The sequence below is a fragment of the Amblyomma maculatum genome, chromosome 1 (assembly GCF_055883805.1).
Source record: "Amblyomma maculatum isolate TAMU_Amacu chromosome 1, ASM5588380v1, whole genome shotgun sequence".
Classification (NCBI taxonomy): Eukaryota; Metazoa; Arthropoda; class Arachnida; order Ixodida; family Ixodidae; genus Amblyomma; species Amblyomma maculatum.
Window position 1 is genome coordinate 405,650,131 of NC_139344.1, and position 14,084 is coordinate 405,664,214.

Consider the following 14,084-nt stretch of genomic DNA (forward strand, 5'->3'; position numbering starts at 1 on the left):
TGAAGCCGGACATTTCCTGAGAAGCTCATTATCCGCTGGTTGTTTCAATCAGCATGAGCTTCTCATATAGTTCAACGTGCTGCCGCATGGCTAAATTACCTTTGTAATATTGTCGTGCTGACTGTATCGCCTCGACAGCATCACATTCAAAATGTAGGTCTCAAACACCATAGCAATTAAAGGAATAAACAAGAACCGCACACTGCAGCAGAGTTTATGCTATGACCACAGTCCATCTATACTCTGCTACCACCTACAGGGAAATATAGTGGTACTGCACTTCATATACAGTTTCAGTGAAGGGCAAATATAAGAGCTGCTCTTGAGGATTCATGTTGGAAATTTCCCAGTCGTGGTTAAGAGAGGGAAAAGTTTATGGCAAGTGCAAGACCATGGCTGGTTTCTGAACTGCTATCGGCATGCTCCATTTCAGCCTGGGTTATTAAAGACTCCGTGCATCAGTGATTGATGTGGTTATTGATGCATGAAACGAAATATATTCTTTAGAAGCACAAGGTAATTTAACAATAGAGTTATGACAACCTTAAATTTCGACACAGGCGGTGGACATGAATTGCATGAGGGAGCGACTTCATGATATCATTCATGGAAATATTCGCATGCTGCACTTGTCAGGGCAAACATAGCCATCGCTTTCTTGCAGATGACATTGGGATCCTCGTGAAGGCATCCTCACCTGACGAGGCGAGGGTGAGAAAGAAGCACGAGTTGAGGGGAAGAATATGTCGCAAAGCTTGTGCCTGCTTTGCCATACAGGATGCATGCCAATTTTAGGACAAGCGCGGATGATGACTAAAACTAAATACAGTCGAATCTTATTGATATGATTCTCACGGTAAGTGAAAACCAAAACATATTATCCGAAAATCCAAAACTGGCTTCAAAAGGTCACAAATGAAATATACATGGCACCGAACTTCCTTTTATTAGCAGGCTTTGAACTGCCCGTCATTCTATGCTGGACTTATAAATGAAAATATATGAGAAACAAGTTTTTCATATATTTTTGTAATCATATCCGAACACACGTAAAAATAACATCATATTAGCCGCACGAAAATGCACTGCCTTTATAGGGCGTCAGCCGGATAGGACAAAAAAAAAGTATTATGCTGAAAAACATAAGTGGTACTATATTGAGTTTTCACTGTAAAAAGCGCAGTCTAAAAATGAGTATACAAATGCATTCTTTGTTCCACCCATGCATCCTGCACATGGTTGTCCTTTGCTGAATGCCGGCCGAACCATTTTGATTCCCTCTTTCTTTCGACTGAACAAGACGCCGCTACAAAAAACAACGAAAAGACACTTGCGATGGCTTACTTGCGAGAACATGAAAACATAACAGCGACTACAAGATGCAACCGCATAATGCATGGACTACAGTCAGCATGCCTTGATGACGTGGTTTAAACCAAGGCCAGCGTCACGATGCGGTGGCCAATGATCACGCCAGCCAATATTCTAGTTCTCAACTTGAATAGCCCGGGGACTGATTAGTGTTTGGCAAATCAGAGGCCAGACATCTTAAGTAAGCAGAGATGTCAGTTTCTGATGGAAGTCCCTTCTATCACTGCACAGGCCGTGTAGCACAAACACAGTGGTAACCGTGCAACATCGTTGTTGCATGCATGGTATTGGCAAAATACGTCCTCCTGAAATGCTGCTTTGAAGGCGCTGGCTATACTGTTTTTCTTTTTTCCTAAGCCAGAAGAGAGCCCCCACTTCGCCTAAATGGGGTCACCAGCCAAGATAAAAGGAGGTACACACAGTACCCAAGAATGCAGCTACACCACACTCTGAAAAGTGAGCGCGAGATAGTGGCAGCAATGCGGTTGTTGATCAGAAATTTGTTTCTGGTCTAGTACATAATTTTGCTGGGGACATCTCTTATTTGAAGTTTTAATGGTTTTCCTAGTGATGCAGTTATCACTGGTGACTTTCAAACACGATGGCGCATGCTACCTTCCTTACCTTACCAGGAAAATGATATCACTCCAGTCACTGTCAGTCCCACCAGACATATAGCACAAGGGATCCGTCCCAGCAGGGACGGGATAGCAGCGGCAATCCCGTTTGCCATAAACCTGTTTCTGTTTTACATGCAGGTTGGTAAACAATGTCACTTTTTAGCAAGCTATTGAATAATTTTTGTTTAGTGTTTATTCCATGCCCGAGTGTGTTATTCCAATATTTTTATGACAATATGTGGGGGTGAATGCCGGGCCACTCAATGCTCCCAATACACGGTATTGGTGCTTTGAGCAATCAGCAATTTGTCGTTCATATATGTTTTGAGGAATACCAAAGTTATAGGTGCACTAGGTGATCTTAACCAAAAAAAACAGCCACTAACTCAAATGCGTGATTTAAAAATTAAGACTAAGGTGGCATGCTCCATTGATAAATTCGAGAGCTCACCACATATGGCTAAACACAAGGAAGTAGTCAGGAAAAAAATTTGCAGGCTTTACACATCCGTTGAACCTAGTCTGATTTGCAGTAGCTCGATTTAGGAGCAAAATCAAAAGCCAGGAGTCGCGTCACCCTGGTGAAGTGATCGGTAATGTACACCGGGCTATAAAAGTTAGTGCAAATTAGACCTGCTCTCTTGCTATGCTGTGTTTCTCAAGGCTAAATCAAGGTCAAAGGAAACATCCCAAACAGTGACTTTTGTGTTGAGTAAAGCTACTGCTTGTGGAAAACCAGTTTCCTTCCCTTCACTGCAGCCAACCACCACCACCCCAGCAAGCGTTGTGGCAGTGTCGGCTGGTAGAGGAGGTAACTACTTCCCTTTGCGGAAAGGAGAACCAGCGATGGGTGCATAATCAAAACGTTTACACGGATTCCTACAAGAAGATGACAGAGAGCTTCTGGATCCAGCCAGCAACACGAGCAGTTGTCTCTCGCCGCCTCTCCCGGCAAATGCCGGGGGATAGCGGGCAAAGAATATGTGGAGCACACGAAAGGACCTCATGCATGACCGTCCGTAATCTGGTTCCCAACAGCAAAGTGACCGGTAAATACCACATGCTCTCCCCGCCTCCTGCGGCAGGAGCCGTAGTATGGCTTTGTCCGATAAATGCGGTAGGCACGGGAGATCCTGGCCGCCATATGCCCGGTGCGTACAAATTTCTGCCGCCGAAGTCGCACCGCCATTCTCCAGCCGGTGAGTCAGATGTCCTTCTTACGTAGCCTTCTCCTTCCAAGGAAAACCTGATGTTGTATACCTAACGAGCACATTCTGTATTATTTGCAAGTGCAATAAATAGCATTCGATTATAAAAGCTGTGTTGTCCCCATCCCTTTGTATCCTCGGCAAGTCGCTAACAAGGACACTGCACCCGTGGAGGTGGTGGCAGGGTGGAGACTGCCCCCTCATACTGCCACACGCTCAAAGCAAACATTTTCTTCATCCCAATTTCTATTACGGACATGGCTATATCTCAAGCGCACGATTAGAGTCGTTTTCCATGAATAAGTCTGCCCATTACTGTAATGTTTTTGGCATTTAAATAAAAGCATTTTTTTCCAGGCCCTTGTAATGTGTGGGTGAGGATTTCTGTAAAAGCACTAAGCAGTTGCATAAGAAATTTATTGACTTCGGAAAAGCACTTCTCTGCAAGTTTACGGCAAATTAAATAAATAAATAAATAAATAAATAAAAAAGTTCACTTCATGACCATTTGAAATTTTTCCACTCTTCAAATGTAGCAGTGGTTGTAACTGAGTCTCAAGCTGCCTGTGGAGCCAGTTTCCCTATCCATCATTAAGTGGCGGACCACCCCCCATCCTGCGTCAGAAACAGCACTGGCTGTGTAAGGTGGTAAGACTTCCTTAATCAAGAAGTGGAAATAGTGATGGGAGCCCCACCGAGATGCACAGAATCTCGCAGAGGCAACAAGGGCTTCTGAATCCTTCTGACATGAGCAGTTGTACGTGCATGTTCTCGCCATTTTGCACGGCAAATGCTACCTTGGCCTGTAGTATGCGGGTCCTGTTGTGCACAGCCACCAGTCTTCTGGTTGCAGGCAGCAAAGTGAGTGACAAATACTGCCTGCTCTCGCTGCCTCTTGCGACAAAAGGTTGGGGAATGGCTTTGTTCAAAGAATGAGGTGCGAATGGGAAGATCTCTGTTGCCATTCTCAGTGAATGCAAATCTTTACCGAAGTTGCACCTCTGTTCAGCAGCCGGTAAGTCAGCAGCCCTTCTTATGGAGCCTTCTCCTTCTAAAGAAAATTTTTTGTAGCAAGCTGGCAAACTATTATTTGCAAGAGTAATAAATAGCATCTAAAAGTTCATGCTTTGTCATCCTCTTCCTTTGTTTTTTTAGGGGTTTGCGAGCAATAATGGCGCATCCGCAGTGGAAGACCATCCCAACACATTGCCACAATGGTGCCCAATGTGGCAAGCTCTTGTGACAATAGAGAGATGCAATTATGCATTTTTTGAAAGCAAGGCGAGAGCCGCAGCTCGAACAAATAACTGAGCATGCTGTTTGATAAGCATTTCATGGAGACAACTAACGGATGCAACCAAAAAGTCCATACACAAAGCACAAGATCTGGCCATCCACAAGAAAAACATCACGCCTCAAGTGAGCAAGTGGCGAAGCAGGAAGGGAGTCTGATTTTCCTCATGGTTATATTGTCCAATCTGTCTGTTTGGCTCAGGGAGCCAGGTGCAATGATCTGCTGACACATTGCAGCCATGGTTGTAGGAAAAGCACCGAGGCTATGTTGGTTCCCCAGCAGAGACGTGTCTCCTCATGGCACTGTTTTTTAGACACTGTCCTTATTTTTAAGTCCATATTCTGAGTTCACGTCCTTATCGGAAGTGTCGCTATCTCCCCGATCTCGAGTCATCTGACTAGCGGAAGCACCGGAACCAGATATCAGTTTGGTTGCCACCACTTCTGGTTCTGGCACTTCCACTAATCAAATGACTCGAAGTTAGAGAGATAGCGACACTTTAGATAATGATGCAAACTCAGAATACGGACCCTAGTGTGAGTAGGCTTAAAGCTGTTTGGAGCCACCCTTCTACACTGGCCACAGTTACACCATGGCACACGGCATGCGCAAATGCGTTTGCTTGTTTTATGTTATAGTCACTAGAGCTGAGAAGTCTCGCTCAGATACAGAAAGCAGACTTTGTTTCAATAAACCTGAAATTTTTGACTTGCGAAGGTGAATTGGAGACTTTGTGAACCAGACGCTAATGCAGTTCCAGTGAGCTCTGCATACCTATGCCGGAAAACGAACTATGAATGCTTGTTCAACAGAAGCCAGTCAGCCTTGTTTAAATAAACAGAGCACCGTGCAATGCCGGAGCTCTTCGTCACTTGCATTTTACCAAATGGCTATTTTGCAGTCTCCATTGCATTTATTCAAACATTTCGAGACTGTAGGTGTGATATGCAGAGATCGAGTAAAGCCGACCTAGCCTGCTGTTACTGTCTACGTTCCTGCTGGCTGCCCTACGGCCATGAGTCATCCTAAGCTGCGGAGATTTGCGGAACCATTGCAATGCAAGAGAGGAGGCCAACTACTGCCTTTTCAACAAAGGCACGTCAGCACGAACACTTTCTCAGCAGGATGGGGGGGACTGCCACCGAACAACAGAGCCCCCTAATCCTGCTGCAAACGTCATAGTAATGCCCATCCACATATCATTGGTGGTATTCAAGCAGCAGCTTTGAACAACTGTAGGTCAACATTTAAGGAGGGTTGTGGAAATTCAGCTCTGCCCGTCGCCACTATCTGGCCGACCATTACTTCATCACGTGTCATAACAGTGCCGGCTAGGTGAAGAGGTGGTAAAGATCACCCTTATAGGGAAGTGCAAATGACTTCAGGAGTGCTACCGAGATGTCTACGCAGAACTCTGTGAGACAAGGACTTCCGGCAATGCGAGCACTCATGGTCACGTGCTCGCACTACATTCCGCAGCAAATGCCAGCAGGGCAGTAGTATCCGGGCACCCATGGCAAGGCCCATTGCGCATGGTCGTCTGCATTTTGGTTCCAGGGAGCGAAGTGACCGCCTGCTCTAGCTGCCACCTGCGGCAAATTCCTGGAGATGGCTCTCCCTGAATGCTGAAGAAGTTGTGTATAAAGTGCATGAAAACCTGCCTATAAGGCCACAACACTTTTTTGCAAGAGGCTCTATTTTCAAATATAGCTTTGAATTACAAGGATCGTCTGCGTGATAACCAACCTAATCCTTTTAAAAAATTGTGAATTCCCCTTTTTAATGAAACCTGGGTCCTGTACAAACACAAAGAAAATCATTGAAGTGTTTCAGATTAATAAAACCCCGACTAGTGCACAACCAACCCCCTCTTAGTTGTTCATGTTTGTGAACTAATGTATCTTGATGCAAACAATTGAGGTATCAATATGGTTCCTGGTTTTGCACATGAAGTTCTGGCTGCGAAAAAGGAGTACGTTTGATAATAAAGTCCTTATCCTGTCTTCTTGCTATGTACCTTGTCTCAGTGCAATTATTTCTCATCAGAATGTATTAACTAGTTCAGCTGTTTTGCCTGTGCAGCGCACATGGAAAGATCCCTGCTGATATTCTCAACACATTCACCGCCGAAGTCGCACCCCTGTTCCCTAGCTGGTAAGTCACAAGCTGTTCTTATGTAGCAGTAGACAGGCTAGTTGCCACATCGTTCTTGTTTCGATAGTGCAGCATTTTTTCTTGAATCTACTTATGCAGCCTTTTCCTTCAGGAAAAATGTTTTTTAGCAAGCCGGCACACTATATTATTTGCAAGTGTAATAAATAGCTCCGAGTGTAAACACTTCGTCATTTCCTTCTTTTGTTTCCTCAAGCAAGTCTTTGCCTGCGGTCAGCAGGCAAAGACGTTGCGTCTGCGGAATGGAGTACTGCCACAAGTATCGCTGCACGTCCAGCAGAATAATTCTTGATAGCTAGGCATTACACAAAAATACTCAAAATTTATTAATAATTTTCACTAATGCACAAAGTTCAAACGTGAAGATCTGTTGTGAGCCATTGATTCCTGTTCTGCTAATATTATCACTACAGCAGCATGGCTATCTGCAAAAATAAGATGCAGTAAAATACTGGATTGTGATAACATTTAGAGCCCGCATTCTTATGATCCCTACATTCTATCAGGAGGGGGTGTCCTTATCGTTATCAAATATGCACCTGTGTCGCACAATGTCCCGCTTGTTTCATAAGAACTTGCATGTGTACGAGTTGCGGCTGCTACACAGTTTATTTCTGTGCTTGTAATAGACCGCCTGCAGCTTGTTTTGTTTTCTTCATGGCATAAATAATAACTTAATCATTATACTCCGTTTCATACATCAGGTGCAACGTAGGGAAAGCTACGCAAGTAGTCCGGAAGAAAAAGAAAGGGAGGCGTATCTCTACACGCTTGTTTCGTGGCCGAGTGGTTTCTGCGGAAACTGGCTCTATTCAGAGCATACACGTTTGCAATAACTTGCTTCGCGTGCCCGAGCATCTTCGCAGTGCGGATGCTCCAAAGAGGCAGTCGAGGTCGCTGCATTGTGCAGCGCGGAGGGCCCCACTGGCAGGGTTGCGGGGCAGCGAAAACGCAACATGAACGAAAACGACAAACAAAACAAACAAATTTACTGAATTCAATCTTTTCTCCCTAAAAAAAGGTGCTTTTTATGGAGTTGATGGCAAATGTAAGTTGTATTAAGCTTGCACACAAAGCAAGTATTATTTCCTCTCGTCAAGAGCAGGCACTATTTTTCATTGCGGATGCGGAGAACGCAAACAAGAGCTCTAGCTTTGGCAGTGTTGCACTTGATGTATGAAATGGAGTATAGATTCTTTATGTCCCCTTGTTTGTACTGGGGGACTTATTTTCTGAATGCTGTGTAGCCGAACGACTCCACTGTTATAAAACAGAGTTCTCCACAATTTTATGAATTTTCGAGCCTTTGTCATTTTTACCTTATTAAATTAGCACACGACCTCACACATAATACGCAGGCTTCCACCACCACCTTGGATCCCAATCTTACCACTGCATCTCTACTCCAGTGGTAGCTACTCCAAGGAATAAGCCACCTATAGCGTTCCACTTCATTCTTAACATGCATGTTCTCGCAAATAAAAGGAAAAACTTTTGCCAGATTAGAACAGAGCCAATGTTTCATCAGTAACAGCCAAATGGGACTCTCTCATTGAAAACAACTTTGTGAACTTTTCACAATTAACAACAGATGAAAACTGTGCAACTTACTGTTGCACTTTATACAATAAAGAAATGAATTAAAGAACAAGCTTTCCCTCAAAACTTGGAGCGTTGTGCACCGAAGTCTGAAATCTGACGAAAGACGACTGATCCTTCGTGAAATGAAACAGACGGCCATTTCTTGTAGTTGAAGTGCAGATTGCTTCCGGTCAAAATCTGTATGCTAAGTTGAACCGTTCCACATGCCCTTCGGTTAAGACAATGAACTTTCGCAGTGATAGTGAAGCATTGGCAACTATCCACAAAGGCACTCATGGGATGCCCGTGTCGACAAAGAAAAAAAAGGCATAACATGCTCTAGCATAAGAAAGCAGGCCTGCCGCAAGATGGCTTTTGTGCAACATCACAGGGAACTGTGGGCAAGCTATCTCGCAGGAGCATGCTTTCCACAGGGAGAGGGTGTGGAAAAGGAAGGCAGAGAACCACACCATCTGCGCTGGGGGCGAAGACCTGACATAGTCAGATCTCGGCACTGTGCGTGCGTCATGCAGCATGCCCTGCCTCTCACAGACTGAAAGGCACGCATGTTCGAAGTGCACCACCTCGTCAACTTCTGATTTAAAATTCCACGGCAGAATTTTCAACTGATATTACACCTCACTTTGCGTTATTGCAGCAAACAGATCAACAGATATCAGCGTCATGGCTACCATTTTAACTTTGTATGAACCGTATAGGACAGGGCAAGTTCTGAGTGATAAGTGAAGAAACCCTGGCAACTTCTTGGCAGCTGTGCTTCTAAAAAAGCAGATGAACGCACAGAATGAAATGGACTCTAGGTGCAAACAGTAATGACAACAAAGAAACATGGCCTTTTTATATCATACAACTGCGGCCACACCCACTACAAGCTAAACGAAATCGAGACCAGGTATGCGCGTTGTTGAGCTGCTCCAGCTAGGAGTGTCAGGTGTTGGTGCAGAGTGGGCCCCCCACAAGTGTGGCTCTTCTGGCCTGTCTCCCCGGAAGCCCACCGCCCTTGCCGGTGGAGTGCACAGCACTGGACGCTGCCAGTCATGTTCCTCAGAGGGTGATGGCCAGCCATTGTTGCTGAACGCCGTGGCCATGTGGCCAAATGGCTGCTGGGAGACAGGCCTCCGGTCAGCTTCCCAAATGGGCACTTCTGGTGCCACAGGTGAATTCTGAAAGAACGGCTTTCGGTCAGCCTCCCAGAATGCCGCTTCTGGTGTCACAGGTGAAACCTGAAAGACTGGCTTTCGGTCAGCCTCCCAGACTGGCGCTTCTGGTGCCACAGGCGAAACCTGAAAGACTGGCTTTCGATCAACCTCCCAGATTGGCGCTTCTGGTGCCACAGGTGAAACCTGAAAGACCGGCTTTCGGTCATCCTCCCAGATTGGTGCTTCTGGTGCCACAGATGAAACCTGAAAAGCCGGCTTTCGGTCAGCCTCCCAGAATGGTGCTTCTGGTGCCACAGGCGGAGCCTGAAAGACCGGCTTTCGGTCAGCCTCCCAAACGGGCTCTTCCGATGCCGCAGACGGCATTCCCAACAGGGGAATCTCTTCGTTCCAGCGCGTGGCGGTGGAGAACAACCTGTAGTCGTGCATGCTGCTGCTGCTGTTGCTGCTGCCCCCACCACCATCCTGACAATAGTCAGACTCCAGGCTGGGATGCCACCGGACAGATTTGTGCGCCCTGTCTCGGTCCTCAGCAGCGCGGCGCTTTCGCCTATCCCTCTCCTCGATCAGCTGGCGGCACTCATCTATCATACGCCGTAGTGCAGCCTTCTCTTGCTCAAGGTGGTGCTCCTCGCGCATCTCATCAATAAGCCGCCGCTGCTCATCGATTTCACGCCTGCGCTTGGCCAGCTCCACCTGTAGTGCCTGCCGTTCCAGTGCCACAGCGGCCAGCTCAGGCATCACGTCATCTCTCGCCAACTCTCTTCGGCCACTGTCACTACCGCTGTGTGGCCAGGGACGCTTCCGCTTGAGGGCTGGTTCTGGCCTTCGCACAGGTTCCGGATCAGGCTGCAAGACATATGCCATGCTGAGACACCAGAAGTCACATTTTCATAAAAACCTCCAGCTACCCTTTTAGCTTCGGGGCAGTGGTGCGCTACATCTTTGGATCTCTATCCAAAAAATTCACAGCAAAAGGATATGTGCAGCTAAGTAGATCATGCTGGCCATAATACTACAAGCCTCCTTGGTTGTCTACACTCCTCGTTATACGTCCTTAGAATGCATGCTTAACACAGGTGTTATCTGTTAAGCTTGTGTACATATTCCCAGTGAAAGCCACACACAAAACCAATGCTTCATTCAAACGTGACACAATACGTATGTGCTGCCAAAATAACCTGGCTTTTTTCCTTTAAATTTATGTGCTTCTTAGATGCTCCTCTATCATTTACTGCACCTGTGCCTTTCACCAGTTTGTGTGTGCACTCCTTACTCGGTCTGGCATCTTTTACTGCACTAAGAATGCGTGCACAAACTACTGATGATATGTAAAATTTTTCAAACTTGACCAATACAATCACGTATGTGTTCAAACTACAAACACAACATACTGTCGGTCCTTGTTAAAGCGGGCCTCTCAAAAATCATAAAATTGTTTGACAGAGGAAAAGATCATGTAAAGTTTCATTAAAATGACTGGATTAAAACTTTATCACTCAGTGACTGATGTTGTGCCAACACACTGCAAAAATGGCCACTCAACATGAGAGACAGCCGACGTACAAGCAATGCTGACTTATTTCTGGAGTGTCAATTGGGCCCTAACTGTGGGAGCTCCAATTGCAGTTGTGCAGTTGCTGATTTTAAACAATAACTCCATGGGTACCTGGTAGACATAAAAGCCTAGCCTGTGTGTGCCCAATGTTGCCCTGCATCAGGTGTCGGAAATGAGCTCCTATATGCATGCGCCTTATGCTGGCAAATAGCTAAATTTCTTAAATTTAGAATTTTTTTTGCAGATGCACCTTACATTGTTTGATACCTGGAATATTCTTATAGGCTTCTTTGTCTTTTGAAAATCTTAGGGAAATAGCTGAAATGACTATAAAATAATTCCAAATTTCATCTTTGGGTACTTTCCTCTAAGGTTTATATTTCAAAAACTTAAGACAGTAGATTAAAAGTGCTACATATGAAATTTCAATGCATTTTACGAATAAAAAAGTTTTGCAGTAATGAGTTAAAAAGTTTATTTTATACAAATTTTTTGTGTGACTATGCTTTGCTATTGCTTGCAAACTGAATGGCAGCCACTGGGTGAAAAAAATTGCTTGCAGACAAAAACAAGCTGGGAAATATTCATCACGGCAACACAACAGACTACGATTTTTCAAAAAGAAATTGAAGATGGTCGAGCACGCAGCTTGTATCATTTGGCGCGGAAATGACCCTCATCTAACTGCACGTAAAGGCAAGCGGCCGCACAGCTGCAAACAACTCAGAACCGGGTAGGGTGGTCCACATGTTCACTGTGAGCATTCTTGATACAGATTTCTGAAGATCAGCCAATAATATGTGTAGGTTCCACTGTACTGCAAAAAAGGGGTATCACTCAAGCTCGGTAGGAAACTGAAATGCTGGGTGAATAGAACAGCTTTCAAAAAGCTGCCACGCAGTGAAAAAAAAAAAAAAAAAAAACTCACTTTCAGCTCAGAGAGGAATTTGTGCTTCTTGCTTTTCAAGTGCTGAAAATGAGACAACAAAGCAGCGATTAGTACACTCCTGTCTTAAAAGGCACATGGCTGCAACTTTAATTTCAAAAACAGTGGCACCGAGACAATATGCTTCAAAACAAAAAATGTGCGCAACTCAACGAACATCTAGCAGTTGCACTATGCTTTTATAACACACGCATTTTTAATGCTAGTCAATGGCTCTTTCATGCCTTCTGCAGCATAGCTGCAACCAATGCCATATGTCTTACTCATGCACATCAGGGAATGTGTGCGGTGCGGATATCTCCCGTTTCTGCGGTGCTATAACGTGCATTCTCAACGACAGAAGTGAAGCAGGTGGGTTCATCACTCAGTGAATGACAAATCTTTCGACAATCATGTCGAAGATTGCCCACGAGCATCACCGTTGATCTGACTACCGTCGACTTGCTACGCCTCTTTCACCGCACCTAGGTGCTAAATTCTAAACGGCAACAGTTTTCCATTTTTGAGATCGTGTTATCCAAACCCAAGTGAAAATATGATCTTATAAGGTGTACAAGAATGCAATAGAATATGTATTGAGCAGGATTGTATTAACGAGATTTGATACCGGATATAAAATTTCAGGCTTTTTGGATCTTTAGTTTTGCAATTATCGCAAGTTCAGAACCGAGCAATGTCCAGAAAACGAAGCCATTATACTATTTTTACAAACTGATGCAAAAAAATTGGAAGCGACCGCGTGGCGGATGGCTCCAAGTGAAAAACCAGCACTAAAGAATCATGTGCAGCTTGAGACATGACAAAAGGGAGCCAAGATATGGCTGACCAAACTTTAAGCAACTCACATCCACTCAAAAGATAACATACCATTTTCTCCTGGAACTTTGGTTTTGCATGCCACGGCATTCGAGCGCATTACACTGCCGCTATGAAAATGAGATGCACCTCTTTCATTGCTGCCTCCGACTCCACATCCACCATGCAGAGGCTGCAGTGGATGCCCTTGGGTGCAGCCAGCTCTTCGGGCTTTGTCTCCTCTTTCCTGTCACCACTACCACCCCGCCGTGCAGCAGTGGCATTTTCTTTGGGCTCCGTCTTCATACCCTGAGAAACAAAGCGAAATCACTCTCCACCTACGGCTAGACCACAGCGCCACCTGTGTCCAAAACATTAGGCACCACTGATTTTGGTAAGCAATCCACCTCGTCTCGGCTGCTGCTTCAACAGTGATACAAAGGCCTCAGAGAGACGGTTGCGCTGATCTGTCATTCTCTGCCAGCATATGATTTCACAACAATGTACCGCACATACAAAGCCCAAACCTGAAACAACCATGAACACTTATACACTTGGCTTTCACAATAGGTTTCAAGGTAGATGTGCAAACACGGCAGTCGCATACAAGGTGTCCCTGCAGTAACCCTCATACATTTACGAGTCCCGGTCTATCCACTGACAGGAAAAATTGACAGTAAGGTGTTCCTGAACTGCTGATGCATCATGGGAAGCCGAGCTCCTTTTACAGTGCAATGCAATTCATGGCTAGCCAGAGCGCAAATCATTGAGTGTTTACCTCCTTACGGAGCTGCGGTGCAAGTGCTTTGCTCCTTCTCACAAATGCAGCACAACCCATCACACCGCTGATTGCAAACACACATGGGCAGGTGCTGAATTTCTACCCAGACCATGCGAGTGAACAGCTGAACCTGAACAGTGACTTCAATGTCTTCACTAGTGCACACTACAGCATTCCATGAAAGTCTAATACATAAAAAGCACCGTGTTGTTAGAGGTTTATTTTAAATGCGATACAAAGAAGCAACAATTGTGCAAGGCCTTGCTCTTTGCAAAACATCGCAAAAGTTGAAAATGGCACGAATATCAAAATAAAACACAGCAATTAAAATTATTCACGATGTTGTTCGGAAGCAGTGGTTGTCCACTCAGTACCCGCGGCAGTTAGGCATCTTAATTTGTAGCACCTCCTCACACGACAACTGCACAGACAAAATGCGTTGAAGCTAAATTTATGTGATGGAGCCCACTTTGAAGGCATGCTGCTATCGTAACTACAGTGCTAAATAGCTATAAATGTTTAATTTCAACTGGGTCTTCCTCGGCTCATTGGACAGTTTACAGTTTTTGTGTTTTTGATC

At 45.1% G+C, this 14,084-nt stretch overlaps 1 protein-coding gene across 1 annotated transcript in view; it reads right to left on the bottom strand.

The window, feature by feature from the left end:
* Window positions 1–9,077: 9,077 nt before the first annotated feature.
* Window positions 9,078–14,084, bottom strand: part of LOC146208752 (uncharacterized) — a 36,719-nt gene continuing 31,712 nt past the window's right edge. The window contains exons 14-16 of the mRNA XM_084596052.1: window positions 12,874–13,032; window positions 11,911–11,952; window positions 9,078–10,273 (exon numbers count right to left, since the gene is read on the bottom strand). Of these exons, the coding sequence (XP_084452178.1) occupies window positions 9,140–10,273; window positions 11,911–11,952; window positions 12,874–13,032 (1,335 nt within the window). The 3' untranslated portion in view covers window positions 9,078–9,139. The remainder of the gene's footprint in view (window positions 10,274–11,910; window positions 11,953–12,873; window positions 13,033–14,084) is intronic.